This window comes from Camelus dromedarius, chromosome X, assembly GCF_036321535.1.
Source record: "Camelus dromedarius isolate mCamDro1 chromosome X, mCamDro1.pat, whole genome shotgun sequence".
Lineage (NCBI taxonomy): Eukaryota > Metazoa > Chordata > Mammalia > Artiodactyla > Camelidae > Camelus > Camelus dromedarius.
The window spans coordinates 69,709,050-69,732,218 of record NC_087472.1 but is presented as its reverse complement, the minus strand read 5'-3'; the positions used below and the strand labels follow the sequence as shown (position 1 = coordinate 69,732,218).

The 23,169-nt window shown below is 42.9% G+C and overlaps 1 protein-coding gene across 2 annotated transcripts in view; it reads right to left on the bottom strand.

Annotated features, from left to right (window-relative positions):
* LOC116154884 (trafficking protein particle complex subunit 9-like) overlaps positions 1 to 23,169 on the bottom strand; it is a 57,365-nt gene that overhangs the window by 6,791 nt on the left and 27,405 nt on the right. Inside the window, exons 5-8 of one of the 2 annotated variants that reach the window (XM_064483097.1) lie at positions 20,732 to 20,963; positions 15,397 to 15,797; positions 14,440 to 14,639; positions 14,012 to 14,135 (exon numbers count right to left, since the gene is read on the bottom strand). In XM_064483097.1, the coding sequence (XP_064339167.1) occupies positions 14,012 to 14,128 (117 nt within the window). In that variant the 5' untranslated portion in view covers positions 14,129 to 14,135; positions 14,440 to 14,639; positions 15,397 to 15,797; positions 20,732 to 20,963. The remainder of the gene's footprint in view (positions 1 to 14,011; positions 14,136 to 14,439; positions 14,640 to 15,396; positions 15,798 to 20,731; positions 20,964 to 23,169) is intronic. The other variant, XM_064483098.1, reaches the window with a different exon arrangement.

Below are 23,169 nucleotides of genomic sequence, written 5' to 3'. Positions count from 1 at the left end.
GGTGTTTGGGTCCAGTATCTTCATCCAGAAGACTCTGAAGGCCTTTTTCGGAATAGCTGTCCACTGATTCATTCAAATCACAACTTCTCATTCCGGGAGGAGCTGTGAATTTCTGCCAGGAGTATGTGGTCACTCTCATGCCAGAACAGCTTTAAAATATATCCGTATTTTGGATTTGATATTTTTCCCCTCTTCCAACAAAATTCACTTTCCTTACTTTCTTGCCTTGAGGAAAGTTTTCTTTTTTTCTTTCTTTCTAATTCACCCTTTAGTAAAGCAGGCTTCTCAGGATGTGCTTGGCCTTACATAGGATCAGCCATCCAACTCTCAGTGTGAGAGGCCAGGGGCTCACCCTCTGCCCTCCTGTCAGGGAAACTGAAACTCAGTTCAGGGGCCAACCGGCACCCCAGGGCTTCAAAGGCTCACGTATCTCCCAGAATCCCTGCTTTCTGGTTTGCCTTGGCTTCTGAGGATTTCCCCTCACTTTCTTGACAATTAGCTGTGCAGCTTGAAAGATGAGGAAGGAAGGTTTTCTTTCTTAATCAGCATTTTTAGGAACTTGTGTAATGAAGGTATTCACGAGTTTCTAGAACCCTCCATTGCCGAGACACAAAACACTAAATATTTTCTAAGTTTAGGTATTGTGTGCATTTTTTCTTTTCTTTTCTTTTCTAAACGAACAGACATTTTTAATTAAAAAAAATAAGGCCCCAAATAGGATAGAATCTTGAAGGGGCAAACAAAATTAAAGGGCAAAGACAGAAAAATGATAAGAACTCTACAAAGTTAATAAAATACATACACTATGGATCAGATCAGCAATTCTCAGTAACAGCTAATTGAAACATGACCATGAGGTAAATCTTCTCTCCTGTCAGGAGATGGCCAACAGAAAATAGAATTAAAACAACAAACTAAAATTCTAAATCTGGCGAGGTATAGAAGGCTACCAGCTAAATGTGTCTTCTTCTGGAAAAAAGGGAGGCTCACCAGCTCTTTACTGTGGAGCCTGAGCCCAGGGGAGGGCGGTGAAGTGACCTCTGTAAGTACCCAATTAGCAAAGTGAGTGATGAATAAAGAGACGTGAGCTTTGATGACAGAGATGATACTACTATTCACTTGTCCTGTAAAGTATGCCTTCACGTTCAGGGATCAATACCTCGGCATCCTCAGGGATTGAGATTAGAGGAAAATGCACAGCCTGGGCCCACACCTCCTCTGTGCGCTCGTGACACTGCACTTAGGTATCTCAAGGGCACTTCCATCTCCATCTGCACAGAGCTGACTTGACGGTGTTCCTCCCATAGCCGTCCTGCCCAGGGCCCCTGGTCTGGGGGCAAGGTCTCCCTGCCTCTCCCAGCTCAGGCCCATCACTCACAGATGGGCCTGGACCACTCCTTCAGGGCCCAGATTTCCTCAGTCACTGAGTCCCACCACCCACTCCTGTCCTACCAGGTATTCACTGGCACTCACTCAGCACTGACTCTGTGCTGGGGACCACGCTGCACACTGTGCACACGTTATCTCACTGGATCTCCGCAACAGACCTGGGATGTGGGTACATCACTGCTTCAATTGATTTGATAAATTGTTTCACTTCCTTGAGTGCGTCATCCAAAGTGAGACAGCTACTGAGCCACAAAACTGGGACTGAAAACAACTTGAAAATTGAACACTGCTACACCTCTCAGCCACCCTACTCTGACTCATCACATCACCTCCTGCTGAGCCTACTAAATGTTTGCAAGCATTCTATAAGCACAAAAGTGATCTACGAGAGCACCCTACTCCCCTACTTAAAATCTGTCAATGACGGTCCACTGCCCTTAAGAGAAAGCCCCACCTGGCCTGAGCCCAGCCCAACGGCCGGGCATCAGCGTTCCTTGTGCGGCGGCGTCTCCTCACTCACCACTCAGCTCTAAACTTGCCTTGTCCAGGACAAGGATGCTGACCCCGTACAACCCGGGGCTCGTCTCACTCGAGCAATGATCACCCTCTTCATTGGTCACCCTCTTCATTGCTGACTCTTATAAAAATATTTTCTCAGGATGAATCAGTATCTTTTTCCTTACAACTTCCAGTCATTGATAATGAGCTGCCCCCAAAAGGGAGAAGACCTAATCCTCAGTCTCCTTATCTGTAAAGTGGGAATAACAAGGAAATATGTGAGGTTTTAGGAGAAATAATACTCATGTGAGGCTGAGGGACAATTCCCAACATACAGTAAGCACTCAATATGTGCTTACTTAATATTAATAAGAATAGATTCCATTCCAGCAACCTTAAATCAATGTTTTATGGCTTTGTCCAACAGATTACAAACTGTTGGACGAACCCCTTTGAGCAGATCAGCACAAGCGTACAGGGAGAGGTAAGCATTGAGTCCAGTTACAGCTGCAGCCAACCAGCACTATGGGGCGGGGGCAGTTTTTTCAAACTCTTATATGTTGCTTGAGCATTTAGTTGTAGTTATTGAATAAAGACAGTTGTTCTTTAGTCAAAGCTCCTGAAACATAAATCTTCAAAGATTGATGCAAATTAGGTTTCAAGTATAACACTCTCACTAGAAATTATTTGAAAATGATAGTCTTAGCTCCTCTGCACATCAAAAGGGCATGTTCTTAATGTACCTGACTATATACACTGAAAGGATTGTTTAAAGAAATTAACATGAAGCCATCCTGAATAAACTTTCAGTATCATCTGCACTGTGCCCCACCCAAGGGTCTCATTTCTCACTTCCACATAGGTGTTCAGGTAGCTTAACCTGGGCCTTGGTTTCTTATAACACGGGGGAGGGAAGAGTTGTGGATAGATTTATGTAGCAAATATAAACCTAGTGTATTTGCTGTTTAGGAATCCTAGAAATTATCAAATTGATATATAGTCCCACCCTTAAGAAGCTCAGCCTTTCCATTTACAACAGCATTAAAAATAAAATGAGAGATACATTTAACAAAAATTTACAAGATTTGTACACTGAAAATTTTGAAGTATCACCAAAAAAAATTTAAAAGATCTACATATATGGAAGACATCCCATGTTCATGGAATGGTAGACAATATTGTTAAAAATGTCAAGACTCCCCAAAGTGATCTAAAAATTCAATGGAATCCCTCTCAAAATTCCAGCTGACTTCTTTGGAAAAATTGAAAAACTGATCCCAAAATTCATATGGAAATGCAAGGGACCCAGGTCAACCAAAACAATCTTGAAAAAGAAGAGCAAAGTTGGAGGACTCACTTCAAAGTTTACTACAAATCTATAGTACTCATGTCATTATGGTACTGGCATAAGTTTGGATACATAAATCTATGAGACACAATAAAAAATCCAGGGGGGGGACTTACATTTACAGTCAGTTTTCCACAAGTGTGCCATCAACACTCCACTGAAAGAATAGTCTATTCAACAAATGGTGCAGAGACACCTCGGTATCTGCAGGCAAAAGAATGAATCTGGAATCTGGACCCCAATATTGTATATAACAAATTAAAATTAATTCAAAATGGATCACAGAAGGAAACGTATAAACTAAACCTATAAACTTTCTAAAAGAAGACATTGTATAAATCTTTGTGGTCCTAGGATAGGCTATGGTTTCCTAGATACAATACCAAGAGCACAAGTGATAAAAAAAAAAAAAAACAGATAAACTGGACTTCATCAAAATTTAAACCTTTTGATACAAAGGATATCATCAAGAAAGTGAAATGAAAGGGGAAGGGGATAGCTCAAGTGATAGAGTGTGTGCTTGGCAAAAAATAAAATAAAATAAATGAATAAATCTAATTACCTCCCCTATAAAGAAATTGTTTTAATGTTTAAAAAAAGTAAAGTGAAACGACAATCTGAAGAAGAGGAGAAAAATTTTGCAAAGCATATATCTAATAACAGACTAGTATCCAGGATATAAAACAAATGCTTACAACTGACCAATACAAAGAAAATCGACCCAATTTTTAAATTTGCAAAGGATTTAAATAGATACACAATTGGCCAATAAGCATATGAAAAGATGCTCAGCATCACTAGCCAAATCAAAATCAAAATGAGATCTCATTTTACACCCACTAGGATGCTTATAATCAAAACATGGACAATAACAACTGTCGGTCAAGAGGCAGAGTAATGGGAACCCTCAATACGCAGCCGTTGGAAAGAGGCAATGGTGTAGCTTCTTTGGAAAAGTCTCGTGTTTCCTCAAAAGGTTAGAGGTATCATATAGCTCAGCAATTCTCGTACATATAGTGTCATCCCTCAGTATCCTCGGGGGGTTGGTTTCAGGAAACCCCCACCCTGCATTCCATAATCCAAGGATGTTCGAGTCCCTTTACAATCAGCCATCTGGATCCATGAAATGGAAACTACACATATGGCGGGCCAACTGTACAGCCAACGGAATGAAAACATATTCTCACAAAAATTTGCACATCAATTTTCATAGCCGTGTCATTCAGAGAAGCCAAAAGTTACAAACAATATCCATCCATCAATGAATGGATAAACAAAATTATCAAGAATAGTCCCACAAACTTTTGGTCATTGAAGCATTGACAAAGGAGGTGAGAACATACAATGGAGTAAAGACAGCCTCTTCAGCAAATGCTGTAGGGGAAACTGGACAGCTGCATGTAAATCAATGAAGTTAGACTACTCCCTCACAGCATACACAAAAATAAAGTAAAAATGGCTTAAAGTCTTAAACATGTAGACAAGACACTATAAACCTCTTAGAAGAAAACAAGGGCAAAACATCTGACATACATCTCAGCAATGTTCTCCTACTCAAGCAATAGAAATACAAGCAAAAATATACAAGTGGGATCTAATTAAACTTACAAGCTTTTGCACAGCAAAGGAAACAATAAGCAAAACAAAAAGACAACTTATGCAAAGGGAGAAAATATTTGCAATAAATGAGACTGACAAGGGCTTCATTCCCATAATATATAAACAGCTTTTATACTTGATAAGAAAGAAAAACAAACAATTCAATCCAAAAATGGACAGAAGACCTAAACAAACATTTCTCCAATGAAAACCTACAAATGGCCAATAGGCACATGAAAAAATGCTCAATATCATTATCAGAGAAATGCAAATCAAAACTACAATCAAGTATCACCTCACACCAGTCAGAATAGCCATCATTCAGAAGTTCACAAACAATAAATGCTGGAGAGGCTGTGGAGAAAATGGAACCCTCCTACACTGTGCTGGGAATGCAGTTTGGTGGAGCCATTGTGGAAAACAGTATGGAGATTCCCCAAAAGACAAAAAACTGACTTCCCATATGACCCAGCAATCGCACTCCTGGGCATATATCCAGAAGGAACCCAAATTCAAAACGACACCTGCACCCCAATGTTCACAGCAGCACTATTTACAATAGCAAGACATGGAAACAACCTAAATGTCCACTGACAGATGACTGGATAAAGCGGTTGTAGTATATTTATACCATAGACTACTACTCAGCCATAAAAATTAATAAAATAATGCCATTTGCAGCATCATGAATTTATCTGGAGAATGTCATTCTAAGAGATGTAAGCCAGAAAGAGAAAGAAAAATACCATATGAGATCGCTCATATGTGGAATCTAAAACAAAACAAACAAAACAAAACAAAAAAGACAAACTTATCTACAGAACAGAAACAGGCCCATAGACATAGAAAGCAGACTATGGTTACCAGAGGGGAGAGGGTGTGGGAAGGGATAAATTGGGAGTTCAAGATTTGCAGACACTGAGAATGTATAGAATAAACAGCAAGTTTATACTGTGTAGTACAGGGAAATATATTTAATATCTTATAGTAACTTATGTTGAAAAAGAATATGAAAATGAATACATGTATGTTCCTATATAACAGAAGGGTTGTGCTGTAAACAAGAAACTGATGCAACATTATAAACTGACTAGACTTCAATGAAACTATTTTAAAATAGATCAAAAACAAATAAAAAAAAAAGATATTATTAAACCAAAAGAATAAATTACTGTTTCAGGCTACAACATGGATGAACCTTGAAACAGTATGCTAAAATAAGCCAGACATAAAAGAACAAATACTGCCCTTTTAGGTGAAGTGTATCTAAGTGTTCATTGTACTATTCCTGTAAATTTTCCAGAAGTTTGAAGTCTATCAAAATAAAAATAAAGTGTATTACTCATTAAAAACATAAAACGATTCCTCACAGGAGGGCTTTAAATATTAAATGAAGAAATGAATGTAAAGATCCTGGAACAACACTTTGCATGTCCACAGTCACTGCTGTCACTGCCACCCAGAGGGTGGTGCCAGTGCTGATGAGAGCTGCCTCCACTCGCTCCCCTGCAGACAGGAGTGAGGGTCTGGGCTCTGACAGGCAGGGTGACCGTGAACCTGCGTCAGGCACAGTCAAATCCCGGACTCTGCGTTAACCAACTTTCTCATACAAACTGCTACATGTAACGTAAACACGCTACAGGGATGTATCTTAAAACACAGGGAATACAGCCAATGTTTTACAATAACTATAAGTGGAGCAACTATTGTACATCTGAAACTTATATCATATTGTAAATCAGCTATACCTTTATAAAAAATAAAAAATAATTTAAAAATGTAATCACTTTAGTATTCAATTCAGTTTTTAAGTAACTACAAAACAGCTTAGAATGTATAAAAGAATTTAAGTGTGAGAAGTTTGTTTACATATTTATTTAATTTCAGCCTCCTGCTAAAAGAGAAATTAAACAATTTTTTAAACACAGCTTAACAACCACAACAACAAAAAGACAAAAGTGAGAATGAAGAGAAAATGGAGATTCAATACTTAAATGAAATCAGGGGGAGGTAAAGTCATAAAAATGGATGCCATGAAGTCAGGGTAAGTGTTAAAGGCCGACTAGAAATTCAGCTGTAAGATTCTTGGCAGCTAAAGCAAAAAGAAAAAGATGATGTGGTGGGTGGTAGAGCTCAGTGGTAGAGCGTGTGCTTAGCGTGCACGGGGTCCTGAGTTCATGCCCCAGGGCCTCCACTAACAGATAATACACCTAATTACCTATGCCCCAAAAAGAGCCCCAAAGGAAAGAAAAAGAGAAATTTCTTTCCTAAAAAAACCTGATATTAAATTTAGATTTAATACTGAAAAAAAAAAAAAAGAAAAATAGAAAAAGATGAGTGACACAAGCGATATTGCCCGTGAGATAAATCTGCGGTGGCTGCTGGCAGGTCCCCACATCCCACGTGCGAAAATCTGAAACATCCTTCTCACCACTCAGAGTCATCCTCAGCCCACCCCACCCCTCCCCCTGTTAAAAGCAGGAGCACAGGCAGGGACCGGCCTTTGCTCTCTCTGTGTCATCACAGTGAGACAGGATGGAAGGGGGCAGAGCACAGCCATTCAAGGAAGGCCACAGCAATTAACATCAAAATGGTGAAGGATTCAACCCCCAATAGGCCTTGAGGCTCAGGATGAAGAGATTTAACTTCTAGGAGATCTTGAGCTTCATTATACACCCATTGTAATAGTAACATGGTGAATAACACGCCTTCAGCACCATGGCAGTCCCAAGGCTAGCCACAAAAGGTCAAAGGGTGGGAAATGGCCAAATCCCTGGGAATTCCATCCCCTTGCCCTTAGGCTGGTCGTTCTACTTATTAGCATATGAAACCACCAAGCCCATGAAAACCAGCAACACAGCGCCGCCTCGCGGTCACCCCTCTCTCTCCCTCTTCGGAGAAGGCCCACACTCTTGTCTGTGGAGTGTGTACCTACTTTTAATCTGAGCACCCAACCCCCACACTTCCTGGCCTTTCTCTTGCCTTTCAATGTATCTCTCTGAATAAATCTACCTTGACTCAACAGTGGCTTGCTCTTGAATACTTTCCAGCACGAAGCCAAGGACCCACATCTGGCGGGGCGCATCCCAGGGGCTCAAACAAAGCCTGGGACCCAGCCCTTCTCATGCCCCACGTTTTTTTTCTTGTATCAACAGGACTGGGTTGTGAAGGGAGCTCTGAGGCCCCAGCTAAGGGACAGAAGCAGCCACCAGGACTCGAATTGGCAGGCAGCCCTTCCCCCAGTAGGGGCCCTGGGGTCGGCCCGGTTCTCTGTGGTTCCCTGTTGTGCTGACTCCCCAGCCAGAGAACGTTCTCCCTAGGCCTGTCTCCACAAAACCCTTCTCTCCAAAATACAAGCACGTCATGTCACAGTCCTCTTGTTCAACCAGGAAATGTTCAGCCCACTTTTTCCTTCCCAAGTAAAGAACCTAACTGTCCTCCATCCCATCCCACCACTTCTTTCTTTGTGAGAACTCTGCACTCCCCACACACCATCCTGAATGCAGGTGCCTTGCTGGCTGGGACCGAGATGTTTCAGTCTCACACAGCCTGCGTCCATTCACTTTCCCCTTGCTACCTTAAAAAAGCCTTTCCTGAGTCTCCCACCCCTCTGATTCTGAACTTCACAAAGTGCTCTGGTTACAGTCACTATATGCATACATCCCAGGTTTTGGCTAGGTTTCCTTCGCAAGATCTTCATTAAGGAGCTGCATCAAAAAGTTTAAAGAGGTTATTCTTACATCTGAGTGGAGGAGCCTTCATAAAATTTAAATGGCTTTGAAGCGAGAGTTAACCAGGGACAGAGAGGTCGCAGGTCATAGTCAACAGTGTCATGAGGCAAAATGTTCTTCAAAGGCTCAGAGTGGCTTCTGAACACGAAGTTGGCAGGGAGGAGGTACCAGGCAGTGAGTGGGGTGGGTGACACAGGGTACGCTCCCCCAGCAGGGGAAGAATTGGATTTTGTTCTATTTTTCTAAACAATTTCTTACTACCTTTTTCTCTTATCGTCACATACCATTTCCTACGAATTAAGAAAATCAATGTCAGTCATTTGGGCCACTTGGGAGAAGCTACATGATGACATTCACAGGGCTGGGACATGACAGCCACCCCAGTCTTGGTTGAAAGACCAGTGGGGGTATTTCCAAGGTAATCACGGGCATGCAGCAAACTCCCCATCTTCAATGACCTCATCTCAAAGGTGGGGCCAATAAAACTACCAAGCAAAGTGCGTGATGATTATGGCCGACATCTGTTTACTAGGTAAGTGCCCGTGACAGCTGCCGCTTAATGGGGAATGAGTATGATCAATGAGGCCCAGTCTACCTGGTCACACACGCCCTGCCTTCCTGCCTTGGTGCAGCAGCAGAGCTTGTTTAGCTGAGATGGACGCCCCCAGAGCAGCCCCGATGGGAAAGCTCCCAGCTCTGCACGGCGAGGCGTGTTCCTTTCCTTCTCAGAGCTGATCACAGTTTGCAGTCGTCTGTTTTTATGTTTATCCCTTTTGTAACTGCCTCTCCTCCGGAGTTTTGCTCAAGCAGCACAGGGCCAGGTGTCTCTTGCTTCCTGCTGGGTATTCTGGGCTGGGTGACAGCCAACTCCACGTCTGGCTCTGGTGCTGAACGGAGAGGGCATATGTCCCAGGGGCCCATGCTGAACCGAGGCCCCTGCACCCAAAATTTTGGTCTGGCTTTGGGCAAATTACAGTCTTCTTTACCCTGAGATTCCTCATCTGTCCATGAAAATAACTGCCCATGACACACAGAGTTACAAGGATTAAAGGAAATCACCAAATTCACAACCTATTCAAGGGGCTACCAGTGCGTCCTCAACAGACTCATGCTGCCTTTACGGCTCTGACACATGCCAAGCGGGGCGGCCGCACACAGTGAACACTGCTAAGTGCCAGTGTGTTAAGAGCTTCATGTGTGCTATAATACTCTTTACAACTTACAACAATCCCAGGAAGAAACGAATATTATCATGCCCATTTCACAGATTCACCAACAGTTTAAGAGAGGTTACATTCTAATCCAAGACCCTATGGTGAGGAAATGGCGATTTAAACCTCATTCTGGGCCCAGGCCTGGGCTCCATCTCTCTCCCATCCACCTGACCACTTGCCTATGAAATCCACCTGTCCAATACACAAGTTTGCAGCTGGCCAGCTCTTAAATGCAATGTGTGCCACCATTTGTCAATGTTTGTTAATTACCATAAACTGTTCTCAGAAACCACTACAGAAAAGAAAGGTGGACTCACGTCCCTGCCCACAAAGAAGAGGAATTCTGCCTTGCCTTCACCTGTAATGTGCAGAAACCCTTCCCTACACCACCAAATCCTTTTGTATGCTTCCTCCATGTTTATGTTTGCACACGGCTTATTAAAGTAGAAGGTACCTGTGGTAATTCCATCTCGGTTGCTTTCCAAGTTTCCAGATATCCATAATCAGTCTGTGAATGAAAATACTACAATATGAATGAAACTACTGCAACCATGTCAGTAAACATAGCATGCTGAAACCAAGTCATCAGCGGCTGCCGCCAACCCCCAGCAAGGACAGGCCTGCAGCCCAGCCTCTGCAGCCACTCACAATGGTGCCCTCTGAGCAGACTCCGAATAAGAAAGAACAGGATACTTGCCCTAGATAGCTAGGTGCTTGTCTAAAGAATGTATTCAGTGAGTCCAAATGTTTGCTTCCTCCCATAAATAGAAAAGCACTAAATTCTTGAACTTGAGATACCTGGCTTTCTTTAGATAACAAGCAATCTTTTATTGTTCCAACTACCTGGTCTTTGTTGTAAAGCTCCTGTATATCCTAACTCCTCCCCTACCTCTTGGGAGCAGTCCCTCAGAGTGATCTGAGAGGCTGTCATCCCGGCTCGAGACCTCCCGCCAAATAAAATATAACTCTTAACTTTTAGGCTCAACGTTTATATCAATCAAGTCCCTGAATAGACACAACTCATCAATTCTTTAATGGAACACACTGGATCAGGAACCAGAAGCATGTTCTAGTCCCGAAAACTACGGGTTCCTCTTTCTTCCTGTCATTATACAATCCCACCAGAACTCATTATTTTGCTGTCTGCTCACTTGGCAACCAAACTCCGAGAAGAGTCAACTCAACAGAGCACCATGCTGGGGAGAACCCCCCGCAGCAGCACAGCGGGCTGCCTGCCCTCCCGCACGCTCTGCTGACCCCTAGTGTCCTCCGTGGAGACCAGGCCAACAGAGCTGTTCCCAACAGCTGCAAAGTCCCACACATTAAATAAAAGCATTTTATTTTATATGATATGTTACGTATATACCCATCTCTGAAAACAGCTTTGCCAGAAGCCCAAAACTTCAATATTAATCTGCAAAGGCAAATCCGGTCCCCAAGGGAAAACAAGTCTTAAGACGATGCTAAGGCCTCCAAAGTCCTCTCCAGGACGGTCAACCAAACTGCCTGCAGGTCTGCAGCTGCAGGCGGCTACATGTCTGCTTTTAAAGCAACCCCTTCCTGCCCTCGGGTGCTACAATGTCCCTCTACGCCCTCCCATGTCAGGATAAGAGCAGCCGCTGCAGAACCTTGCAGGGCAGCACTGACAGGACTGGACAAAGAGGATCAGAGCTAAACTAAGCCTTGTCACTGTCACTTTACAGATGAAGATATATATAGAGAGAGGTGGGGTGATCTTGCTCAAAGTCACACAGCTAATAAGTGGCAAAGTCTATAACTCTGCTCCTCCCGCCAGCGTGACGCCCCACCTGGGATGCCCACAGGGTTCTCTCGTGCCTTCCTGACCAGTCCTTTACTGTCTCTCATAACCCACCACAGGGTCTGACCCTAGCCTGCCTTTTCAGCATCTTTTCCCTCCAGTCTCCAAGGAACAAGGCTGCTCTGGCCACTCTATGACTTCCGGCTTCCCAAAACCTCCGTGCTCAGGCTGGTCTTGCCTGTGCATCCGGCCCCCTGCTCAGAGGCACTTCCTACCCTGCAGGAGGACGATTCCACTCTCCACAGGGACACTCCCTCAGGGGAGCCCTCTCCTGGCCCTCGACACGGCAGGTGTCCCAGGCCACATCCCTAGCTGCTCCATTAGGACTGCGGGTGCCCAGGTCTGCTAGTCAGACCAGCAGCCTCAGAGCCAGGGATTATACACGGGTCACCCTGCAAACCTACTGCCCGCCTCACAGCCCCCAGCCAGCAGGTCACCTGGAAGTCACAGCAAGTGCCCCACCCCATCCAGAAGTCTCTTCATTTGCCAGCACCGCTGATGACTGTTTTCCAACCTTTGGTCAGTTTCACACAAAACAGCAGCTTCCACTGTGAAGCGGGGGGTTTTCACTTCTGCTCCCCATCCTTACTGGAAACGTCAAGGGAAACCAAAAGGCCCTTCCTCAACCCTTTTCTGATGACACCTTCCCACCCACAATACTCACATGCTCAAGAGCTTTGGGTCCACGTGATTTTGTTTCCCTTAAGCTAAGTGGCTTAAAACACTGCAGGATTCTTTCTGTTTTGAGGGTATTTGTACTCAGTTCATCGGCTTTAATCTGTTTTTGTCTCTCGCTTCAGTATCCCTAGCAGTTGCCTCTTCTTACTCCCTACAGCAGCCTCCCTCCCAACATCTAGTCTAGGAAATCAGCTGTGATGAGGGGCCCGGGCGCAGTCACAGAAGATGGAACTAAGGCACAGAGAGGCTACATAATTTGCCCAAGAAGATCAGCTTCAACCCCCAACAGTGTGTGCCACTTCCCTCTGTTTAACTCTTATGCTAAGCAAGCTAACTTTTTGTAGATTATGGTTATAAACAGATGAGGTATCAAAATACATACAAGGACACACCTCAACTCTAAGATGTTCATTAACTCCACTATTTTGTTTCTATTTATTTTATTTCTATTAAAAAAATTTAAGAACCTCTGCACTCAATATAGCAAAATGTTACTGGGTTTTAAATCCAGAATATAGAGGTGTTAAGTGTGTCATTACTCATCCTTATTTGTATGTTCACAAGACAAAATGATTTGAAAGTCTCTCTCCCCTCCCCCTACTCACTACTGGCTCTCACCAGAGCTCCCAGACCACACATCTAACAGCCTTTCATTTACCCACAGCTGAACTCATCAGTTTTCCCCCAGAACTCCCTCTGCAGCTTTCCCTCCTCAGAGCACAGCAGGACCATCATTTACCTCATTAATCCACCCAGAAACCTGGGCCTTACTCCATCCTACCTTCACAGACAGCATTCATCCTTTCCTTTTTACCATCTAAACATACCTTCAATCTGTTCGCTTTTACCCACTGATCATCCCACCGCTCAAGTGGAAGCCAACAACACTGCCCACCTGGACTCACGAGTCTCCCAAGTGACCCCACAGCCACTCTCCCCTACTTGAGACAAATGGGATTGTGTCACTTCCGTGCTTTTAGGACTCTTTTCAAACCCACTTTTCTTAGAAGAAACTCCAAGTTCTTCACCTGGTGAAGGTCTTTGCCATGAAAATGTCAGCTCAGGGAGGGCAGGACACGCCCTCTCCCCTCGGCCCCGCCCCCTGGCAGAGCAGCAGCTTGGGAGGACCTGCTGAGCTACACCAGACTGTATTCTAAACCTGGTCTTGAGTTCTTAGCAAACTGCTTCACTTATGCATACAAACCCAAGGTAGATTAGAAAGATTTTAGATGTTGAGCTAGACTATTGATTTGGGGATTTTGCACTAGCAACCTGCAAGTACATGTTCTAATGATTCTGTCTTCTTAAAACCACAACCAGATTTAAGTAGTATCTGTGAAATGTCTTCGGAGTAAAAGGGACTGTACTTTAACAGACTTTATGTTTTATAACATGAACAACCCGGACAGGGTCACAAATGGAACCGCCTCACAAGTGACAGAAGACAGGTGAGAGGCATATAGCAACAGGTCACAAAGATGGTAAGAGCAAAGTTGTTTCTCCAACTCCCAAAAACATTCCTCAAAGAACCGAAAATTCTGAATTTTGAATGTAAAATACTATCATATAAAGAAATAAATTAAATAATCCTCTTCATCAGGGTTTCAAGATCTGACTCCAGAACTTTTAGCATGCCATACTGAATACTAGCACAGAAACATCAGATGGACTAATGGTGAGTAAGTTCCAGGAAAACGGCAGTAATTCCTCCACTTGTAAAAGGACATACAATCACCTGTCGAAGGTGAATGTAAACCGCATTCTGGAGAAATTCGGAAGCTTCCAGGCTCTGCTTCTGGATGGCAAGGACACGGACAGCTTGGAAGCATGCTTCTAACTGAGTCACCGGCATTCTTACACTGCAGGGGGAAAAGGAGGCCCCCAGTCAAGAGAAGAGATGTTCCTGTCGTGTCTCGCAGGCCGTCCCTCGGGGACTCAGTGCCCTGCAAGCAGCCCGGCCCCAGGCGAGGACCTGCAGCATGGCCCACCCAAGCAGGAGGGGCACTGTGCTTGAGAAAGCCCATCCCCGATGGGGGCAAGAGGGGCTGGTGGGGTTGTGTGAACCTATAAATGCTCACAGAAATACACCTGCATACATTCAAGTGATACAATTAACAGTAGCAGGCTATTTAACAAAATTTCAATTGTCAGTGTTAATTTTACCATTCCTTTCCGCTTGTCCCCTGCACTCTGAGACAGGCTTAGGCTCTCTCACACCTGCAGCTCTGATGCAAAAGTTGTGAAGTTATTTTACTTTGCTGCAAGTGTCTTCACTCCCCGTGTCACTGTGACTATCGTCTCTTAACACAGTCAGATATCTTCCTGGATCTCTCCCTGAGTTCCTTGCTCCTGTTTCTCAGATCCTGAGATAAAGGACAAGTGAAGACACATGACCAGAACAGGCACTGTGGACTTGACCAAAGTCCTCAGTGATCCCCTAGGTGAGTGCTGCCCACCCCTTACCTTCGATTCTCAAGGTTCTGCCCAGGGTGACATCCAGACAGGAGAGAGTCTTGGGCCAATTAAAAGCTGTGTGGCTTTGGTGCGGGGACATGTGCAGGAGCTGGTTCCGGAGCCGGGCCCCTCCCCACCTCTGCTCCTCTCTCCCCCGAGGCCCCGCTGCCAAGCCCCCAGGCTCCCTGATCTTCTGTCCTTCTCTTCTACTCTACTCCAAGCCCTTTTCCTCTTCCTTTAGTCCCTAATTATCACCAGCTGGAGTGAGTTTTCAATCACAGTATCTGAAAAAATTTCCTGCAGCTGAAAAAGAGGTCTCCAGAGGTCAAGCCCATATGCTGGTTCCTGAAGAGAGCCCCTGGTTAGGGGGAACCTCACCAATACTCATGGGGCATCAGACATGTTGCAGGGCCGACCATCCCTAACAAGAGTTTGCTGTGACCCCAAGGCACGCACAGCATCCCTGCTCACAAAAATTTAGTTGGCCCACTTATCCGTTATAAAGAAGCAAAAATACAAAATTGCTCATGTTTCTTACTAAAATTATTTATGAGGTGGAAAAAGAAATTGTAATAGGAAAGAACAAATTTGACTCCATCTTAGATGTGTTCCTTTGGCTTTAACCCTGTGCCCTGTTTTCTAGATTCAGACTTGCTAGCTCTGCACCTTTTGTAAAAGAAAGTTGCCTTTAGCCTGAAATATCCAGGAGAGCCTATTCTCTGGGCTCTGATCTTTAAGGATGTTAGCTCTTCTGCACTTATATAGAGATGGCAAGTTGCAAAATAGAGAATAACCTTTGTTTTTTTTGGAGGTTTTACAGGGGCACCATGATTTGACCCACATGGACAGCTGCAAGAACAAAGGATTCCAAGGACAAACAATTTGTACAGCAAGAAGTTTGCAACAACCAAACACACCCACACCCCTTTTTAGTATAAAAGGAGACTGAATTCTGACTTGGGGAAGACGGTTCTCCAGGACATCAGTATGCCATCTTCTGGGTCTGCCAGCCTTTCAAATAAAGTCACTATTCCTTGCTCCAACACCTCATCTCCCGATTTATTGGCCTGTCATGTAGCAAGCAGAAAGAGTTTGGACTTAGTAACAAAATGACTGCATTGGAGGTAGTATGTCTCCCCTGTTTCCTCATTTCCGGTATGTCACAACCTATCAATTTTATATGATGTTTAACAACACAACCAAAAACCCTATTATACGGAATTGATTCCACAGAAATAAAATTATTTCTACTCCTTCAAAACTTTTTTCTTTTCTATTTTACTTTGTTTGGCTTATTCAAAAGAAAATAAAAGTCAAATCATTTTATTTCATGTATTTTTGTTATAGCTACATATTTTAAGTAGTACAGAGATATTTAAATTGCAATAAAAATTGTTCATATATTAGTATAAAGATATATACACAACCAGTGCAGATTAGGAAAGGAGTGGATATTTACTAAAAATCCACTGCACATCCAGTCTTTTACAAGCATATCCTGGAATATAAGCTCTATTATCCAGGGGTCCCCCACCCCCATTCTCACTGCCAAGTCCCTTAGTAATCAACTACCAAGGCACCAGCATAGAACCACGCGATCAGTATTTTAGGTATAAATGAGGGAATTAGCTCATTGAATTCTAAAACAAAAACCTTAAAATAAATACTGAACTTATTTACAGACAAAGAAAATTGGACACAAAAAAGTACAGTTTCTTCCCCAAGGTCACAAAGCTAATAACTGGTAAAGGCAAGATTTGAACTCATCTGCCTGATTCTAAAAAATAAGGTGGAAGTCCCCTTCGACTGTGGAGGGTCCAGCAGCACAGCCTATCACCCTATCTTTGTTCAGATCTAGCCTTAGACAGCCTGAGACAGCACCCCATTCCTATGGAACTCGAGGGCAAATGATAACAATAAGGATTTTATATCCAGTAGTTTCTTAGGTCTCATTTATATAAAGCGTCAGCAGGTCAGCAGAAAAACTCTGGAAAATATGAGTGGGTCCAGAGCTTTTTGCTGATAAGAAACTCAGTCTATCAGGACAGAGTGACCTTCCCATGAGAGGCCACATGGATATAAACTAAAGGCAGCTGAGCAATGAAAACTAGCAAGACCATGGAACTCAAGCAAGAAGGATCCCTGCCATCCCCCACCCAGGTGCCTCTTCACCTGCATGGACACAATGGCAGAAGACCCAGGTTCTTGTCCAAGTTACAACATCATGGATTCTCACCCATAAAAAGTTACGACTCTATGCTGTCTTAAGTCCTTTCCAACTCAAATATGATACCAATATCTCAGCAGAATGTCTATGTCTCCACTTCCTCTCTTCTATTAGGAGAATAATTCTATGGCCACAAAGCAGAAATCCAAATAAAAATACCATGCACGAAGCCTGATGAAAGTCTGCATAAGAGACTTTGCTCTCACGCTCAGTGAATGAAAACTCAGAAAAAGTGGTCCTTCTCCCTCAGCAAGTGGGAGGTAGCCTGATTGTGTGTGTGGGTGTGTGTGCGCGTGCGCACGCGCGTGTGTGTGTAAATCAAATACAATGAATTCTGGGATGTGTACAGATTTTTTTTTTATGTTACTGTCATTTCATGAGGATGAGACAACCTTTAAAGTAATTTGAATCTAGTGTTCTGAGAGAGTCTCAGGCACTTTTGGTGGAGGATGGGAAAGGGGCAAGGAAAGGAGGAAAGAAGTAAATGAAGCAAAGGAGTAAGAATACTGCTAGGGAAATGCAAGACATTAATTTTGTTCCTACTTGCATCACACACAAATTAGGGACTAGCTTTCCCCCATGTCTTGTCAAGCACTGAGTTGCAGAAGAAGAGGTGACAGCCCATTTCTCACTGAGCTTGTGACTGTACGTGGCATCTTATAGACACAAATCATTTACCCTGATCAAATACTCTAGCAGCAGGCCGTAATTCTCCTATTTTGAGAGACAAAAATAAAAAACAAAACAACAGCAGTTCAAAGAGGGTATATAACCTGACAAAAGTCAGAGGACCAGTAAAAAAAGAGAGGATGAATTCAAACTCAGATCTGAATGCAAAGTCTGCTCTTCCCACTCCCAGGACTGGAAAATCCTTAACACACAGGATTCCCAGCTCCCCTGCAATGTTCCTGGCACCAAGCGTTTCCCATGGTGATGGTCTCCAGTTCTCACAGACACAGTGCTCTGTGCAGCCAATAACCTCCATCGGACCTTGATCATCTACCTGCCACGCCCACCAGGCTTCACCATAAAGGCAGGAAAGCTGGCTTTCAAGTGCATACAAAGCCACCCCTGGTCTAACCTGGGCTCTTCTGCAGCTTCTCCAGCCTAAAGGCAGCCATGAAATTGCTCACAGTTTGCACATGAGCCACACTACCTCTCTCCATCTCTCTCTCCAACTATACTACTTAGCTCTGGCCATTTTGATAATTTTGGAAACAAATTTTTAAAAACAGAGAAGAAAGGATTCTGGAACAAGTACTTAATACTTACAATTTTAAATGACATGTTACAAAGTGAGTATTTACAAACCGAATCTGCCTTCCTAGCTGTCAGTTTAAACAGTTAAAAAATATAATAGCAAAAAATTCTCACTTACAAAATTAACAAAAACATCAACAATAATCTGGAATCAACTCAAAAACAATGCCCATGTTGTACATGAAGAAACTACAGGACTGTACTGAGGGGTAAAGTAAGAGGTGTGAATGTAGAGACATCAACATATTCTATGGAGGAAAGCAGTTTTGTAAAGATGTAAGTTCTCCTAAAGATAATTCAAAACTTACTAAAAAATCCCATGAAAACTCTTATCTGATTTTTTTTTTAACTTGAGCAAAGAATTTTAGAATTCTTCAGGAAAAATAAAGTCATAATACTAGCCAAGAAAATTTGGGATGGAAGTATCAAAACAAATCGCACTGTCAGATATTAAATAAATGTTTACAATATGTAAGATATAGCGCTGGAGTAAGAAAGTAAGATTGACAGAAATAAACCATGAAGTCAAAAAGAGATTCTAGTGTACATAAGTATTTTGTACAGGTGGGATTTCAAATCAAAGAGAAAAGTATGAATTCAATAATTGTCCTGGGACAGAGAATCACCTGGAAAGAACAAATTCTATTCCAGTCATAATGACCACAAGAAAAATTACAGAGAGTGATGTTAATATTAAAAAGTACTAATAACAGCAAATACAACTCTTTGCTCATATTAATTCAACTTCTCCTCACTATAACAAGTACTATTATCATCTCCATCTTAGAGATTAAAAAATCCTACAGAAGAGATTTATACCATTATAAGAAAGTATTTCTAAGAATAATACCAAAGATAAAACCCAAAAAGAAGACATTTACTATCTTAAGAATATTTTGGGCCACAACAAAAATAAACTTACTGAACAAAATGAAAGGCAAGAAATTACAAGAAAAAGCTCTGTGATACATGTTGATGAAGACAAGGGGTTAATGTTCATAACATACAAAGAGCTGTCACAAAGCAACAAGAAGCTCCCTCACTGAAATGTGTGCAATGGACAAAAGGGATCATTCACTTTTTAAAAGTCAGATGGGTAATGAGTGAAAAATGCTCAATACCTCACTGGTCATCAAGTGCAAACTAAAACAATGAAAAAGCACTTTTGCTCATCATATTGGCAAATATTTTAAAAAGATATTCTAGCTAGTGTCCATCTGTGAGAGAACAAACTGTGAGCGACCTTTTTGGAGGACGACATGTCAATGGATATGTAAACTCTGAAAAACGTGTGTACACACAGACTTAACTCCACTTTTAGGAATCGTTTTGTTTAGAAAACAAAATCAGTTCAAAAAGATGTACTCATCAGGGCATTTACACAGCACTGTTTACAATGGTGGGAAGAAAAGCTGAAGAGAAATAATATCCAGTGATAGAGAATTGGTTACATAAGTTATTCTACATCTTTTCATTCCCCACTGGAGAAGGAATTTCTAGAGTCACTTGAAAGGAGCCTGTGATGAATGTAATTGTCACATCCAGGGACTAAATTTCCAGAAGCCTTAACTAAAGGAATACTCATACAAGATCACAAGAATGTTTGTACAAGAAGGATGCCAGTCCAACATCCTTTCTGACAGTGGAAAATGGAGAAAACTTAAGTGTCCACCATCAAGACAATGACGCGGTAAATCACGGCGAGCTGTGGGCACTGAGGGGGCCGGCGTTTCGGCGTGGTCCAGTTCCTTGTCCACAGCACTCTCCCACCAAAGTTGTCCTTACACAAGAGACCACACCTGCACATCAGGAGACCCCTCCACTCTATCTGAAAGGACCGGGTGAGTCTGCAGTGGGACGACGTCTATGATATACACCTGAGTGAATAAAGCGAGCTGAAGAAAACTTATAGTATGACCTTATTTTTCCATAAAACATATATACACACACATTTCTAATATACGTGTATGTATGTATGTGTATATATATGTGTCATAGGCATAAAGTCATGAAATATATACACCACATTGTCAACAGTTTTTACTCTCAGGAAATAAGGCGAAGGGAGGTAGGGGCCTTTTGGTACCACCACAGTTCTCTTTTCAGTATTTAAGTTAAGTATACTTGGAATTTAAAAGTTTATTTAAGTCCGAAGTAAAATGGACGATGCATCCACAAGGCAGAAAGCTATACTGGTCATTAAAAATCATGCCAGGGGAGATAGAATATTGTAGAAAAACATGTAATAAGCCAAATGGAAAATGGAGGTCTCCACACAGTAAACAGGCACAGAGTGCTCGCTGGTTTTTATGACAGAGGTGATACACACTGACGAAAAGAACAGAAAATCGATGATAAAGTGTTAATTATTATCTCTGAGTAGTGGGACCAGGATAGCCTCTTTTGCCCCTTTTATTCAGACTTATTATATTAAATACACATTATTTTTCATCTGAAAAAAAGCATTTTTAGCTGTCTAGTACCACACATTGGAGAAAATACACGAGTACTTACAGAAACAAATAACTAGGAGACACCGCAGCAGTGTCACACAATGTAGAACGGGCGATCCTGAATAACACCGTGCAGTTACATAAGGACCCACAAAGTGAGAGCACCTGCTGTAACAGGGCGTGACCCCCTTCTATTTGTCAGTTGTGTATTCATGGCTGAGGCAGTTCTGAGCACGGCCAGTGTCAGTGCTGGTGTCTGGATGGATGCCACTGGAGGTGAGGGCACCTGTAAGCTGAGAGGAAGAACAGAAAACATCCTCTGCTTTTTCTGTCTTGTTTCTTTGTTACTTTAAAAGAGAGGCATAAATAAGATAAACTGAATCTTCCCTACTGAAATTTCAGTAATGAAACCGTTTTTAAAGTCTTCACAGCTTATATTCTGCCTATACCTGTCTTTCCAACATAGCATCATATTTATTAAAAGTTAATTAACTCAGTTAATTAACTCCCTGTTGAAACCTTCTATTAAAGAACATGAAATGCACTACGTAAAAGCACCACGCCTGCAGTGACTACCTTAGCTGTCTTGACGGCAGTGCAGTCAGCCCCCACTGTACCGTGGCCCTGAGCTCCCGATGCTGGTAAGAGAGCACGCTGCCACCTCAGATGGAGAGAAACTGTGAAAGCATTTTCTGAAGTCAACAGCACTGACAAAACATGACTGACAAATCCCAGGCTCCTTGGAGGCTGTCATTTTCTGTTTCTGGCCAACACCGGCCAATGAGCAGAACCACCCCCTTCCCGAGCCATGGGACTCACGTGGGAAGCAGTTTTGGAGAAATTTCCAGGTATAGAATGTAACCAACTACATGTAGAACTGTGACAAATGAAACGATGCAATACTCTGATTTTGGAAGACACTCAAAATATTCTCCTAAGCCTTAGTAGCTGGAAAGGCTGGGCTTCTCCTAAGCCACTTATTTATTTCACAGCCAGTGAGCATCTCCCACAAACCCTGTTTCCCTGTGTCTGCTGGGAGCCTCAGGCACACTCTTGCTGTCAATCTTATAAGTCACAAAGCAGAGGCGTGTGTCTCAGGCCTGCAACCCTCACACAGGCTCGCCTCCTAGCCTCACTGTCTGAACTTGGCCCCATTTTCTCACCTGTTTACTTGGTATCTGTTCTTCTTTAAGCTACCTAAAATGCTTCTTGGAACAAGTCAGAAGAATGAGTGGGTAGAGAAATAGAGGGGCAGGTGAGAGTTGGGCAGACAAACAGAGGGACTCCAAGAAAAGGGGAACAAAGAAAATTTCCTATGCAAAACCCTCTTCTAGTCAGGGAAGAAGACCACCACGGAGAAGTGTGAGGAGGTAGGTAGCTTAAGACTGTTTCCTGGATTTCATGAAAAGTCACACCAAGAGATGAGAGGGTAGAATTATAAATAATAAAAGAAAAAAAGCATGCATGCTTGAAAAATATATCTACCAATATGTACTTTCTAAAGAATAGATTCAAATCAGCAGGGCCCAATAACACAATCCTTGGGTATTTACAGAAGTGAGAATCCCACCTCCAAACCACAAGGCATCCCTTTGGAGCACTGAGAGTCTACCCGGGGCGGTCATAAAGCCGTCACCGCAAAAGCTATGCTATCCTGCACTTACGAGGAACGAGCAGCTGTGCTCGGCTGCCCACGTGCATCATTTACACCCCACAGAACCTCTACGGGGGGGGAAGCCTAGCAAGCCCCGTCTCTGCAGGACAGAAAACAAGTCCGGGAGAGGCTAAGCCGACCTACCAGTTCCCCATCTCACAGGACTGGTCACTCCAGAGCAGGACTCGAACTCGGACCCACGATTGTAACCACAGTATTACCGTGCTTTTTGTGCTTTTTGTGTGTATAATACATTTGTTTCTGGCATGAAAGGATATTTAATAAATGTTCGGTTGTCTTGTCTATCTCATTAGCTCACAATCAATCTTTATACTGTTGAATTGTACTCTTTTCCCCTGGAGAAAGGAACAGAAAGAGCGGGGGTCAGAATGAGGTGGGGCTCCATTCTTTATCTGGTACCTCATCTCATCCAAGTCCCCAACCAGGGAGAAGGAGCAAATGTTCTCTTCATCTTTTAGAGAGGGCTCCACTGATGGTGACTTACTCAACTCCAAAACCAAGGCTGGGGGAAGGGCACATGCAGCAACCAGAGCAGTATCACGTGTAGGAAGGCGAAAAGAGCTCACGGGAGGGCTCAGGGGGTCAGTCTGATTTAATTTCAATCGATAAAAGAATACCACAGTATAAAAATACTAGCATGCAATGAATTTGCTCTTTCTTGACATCTAGTAATTTTCCTCAGCCCACATGTAACATTATCATGAACCAGTGAAAGGAAGCATCTACAGACAGGGAAAATCAAATGCCATAGGCAGGCTGAAACCCAGGCTGGAGGAAAGGAAGAGAAAGGGCATAGTTAAGAAGAGGGGAAAGGCTGGGAAAAA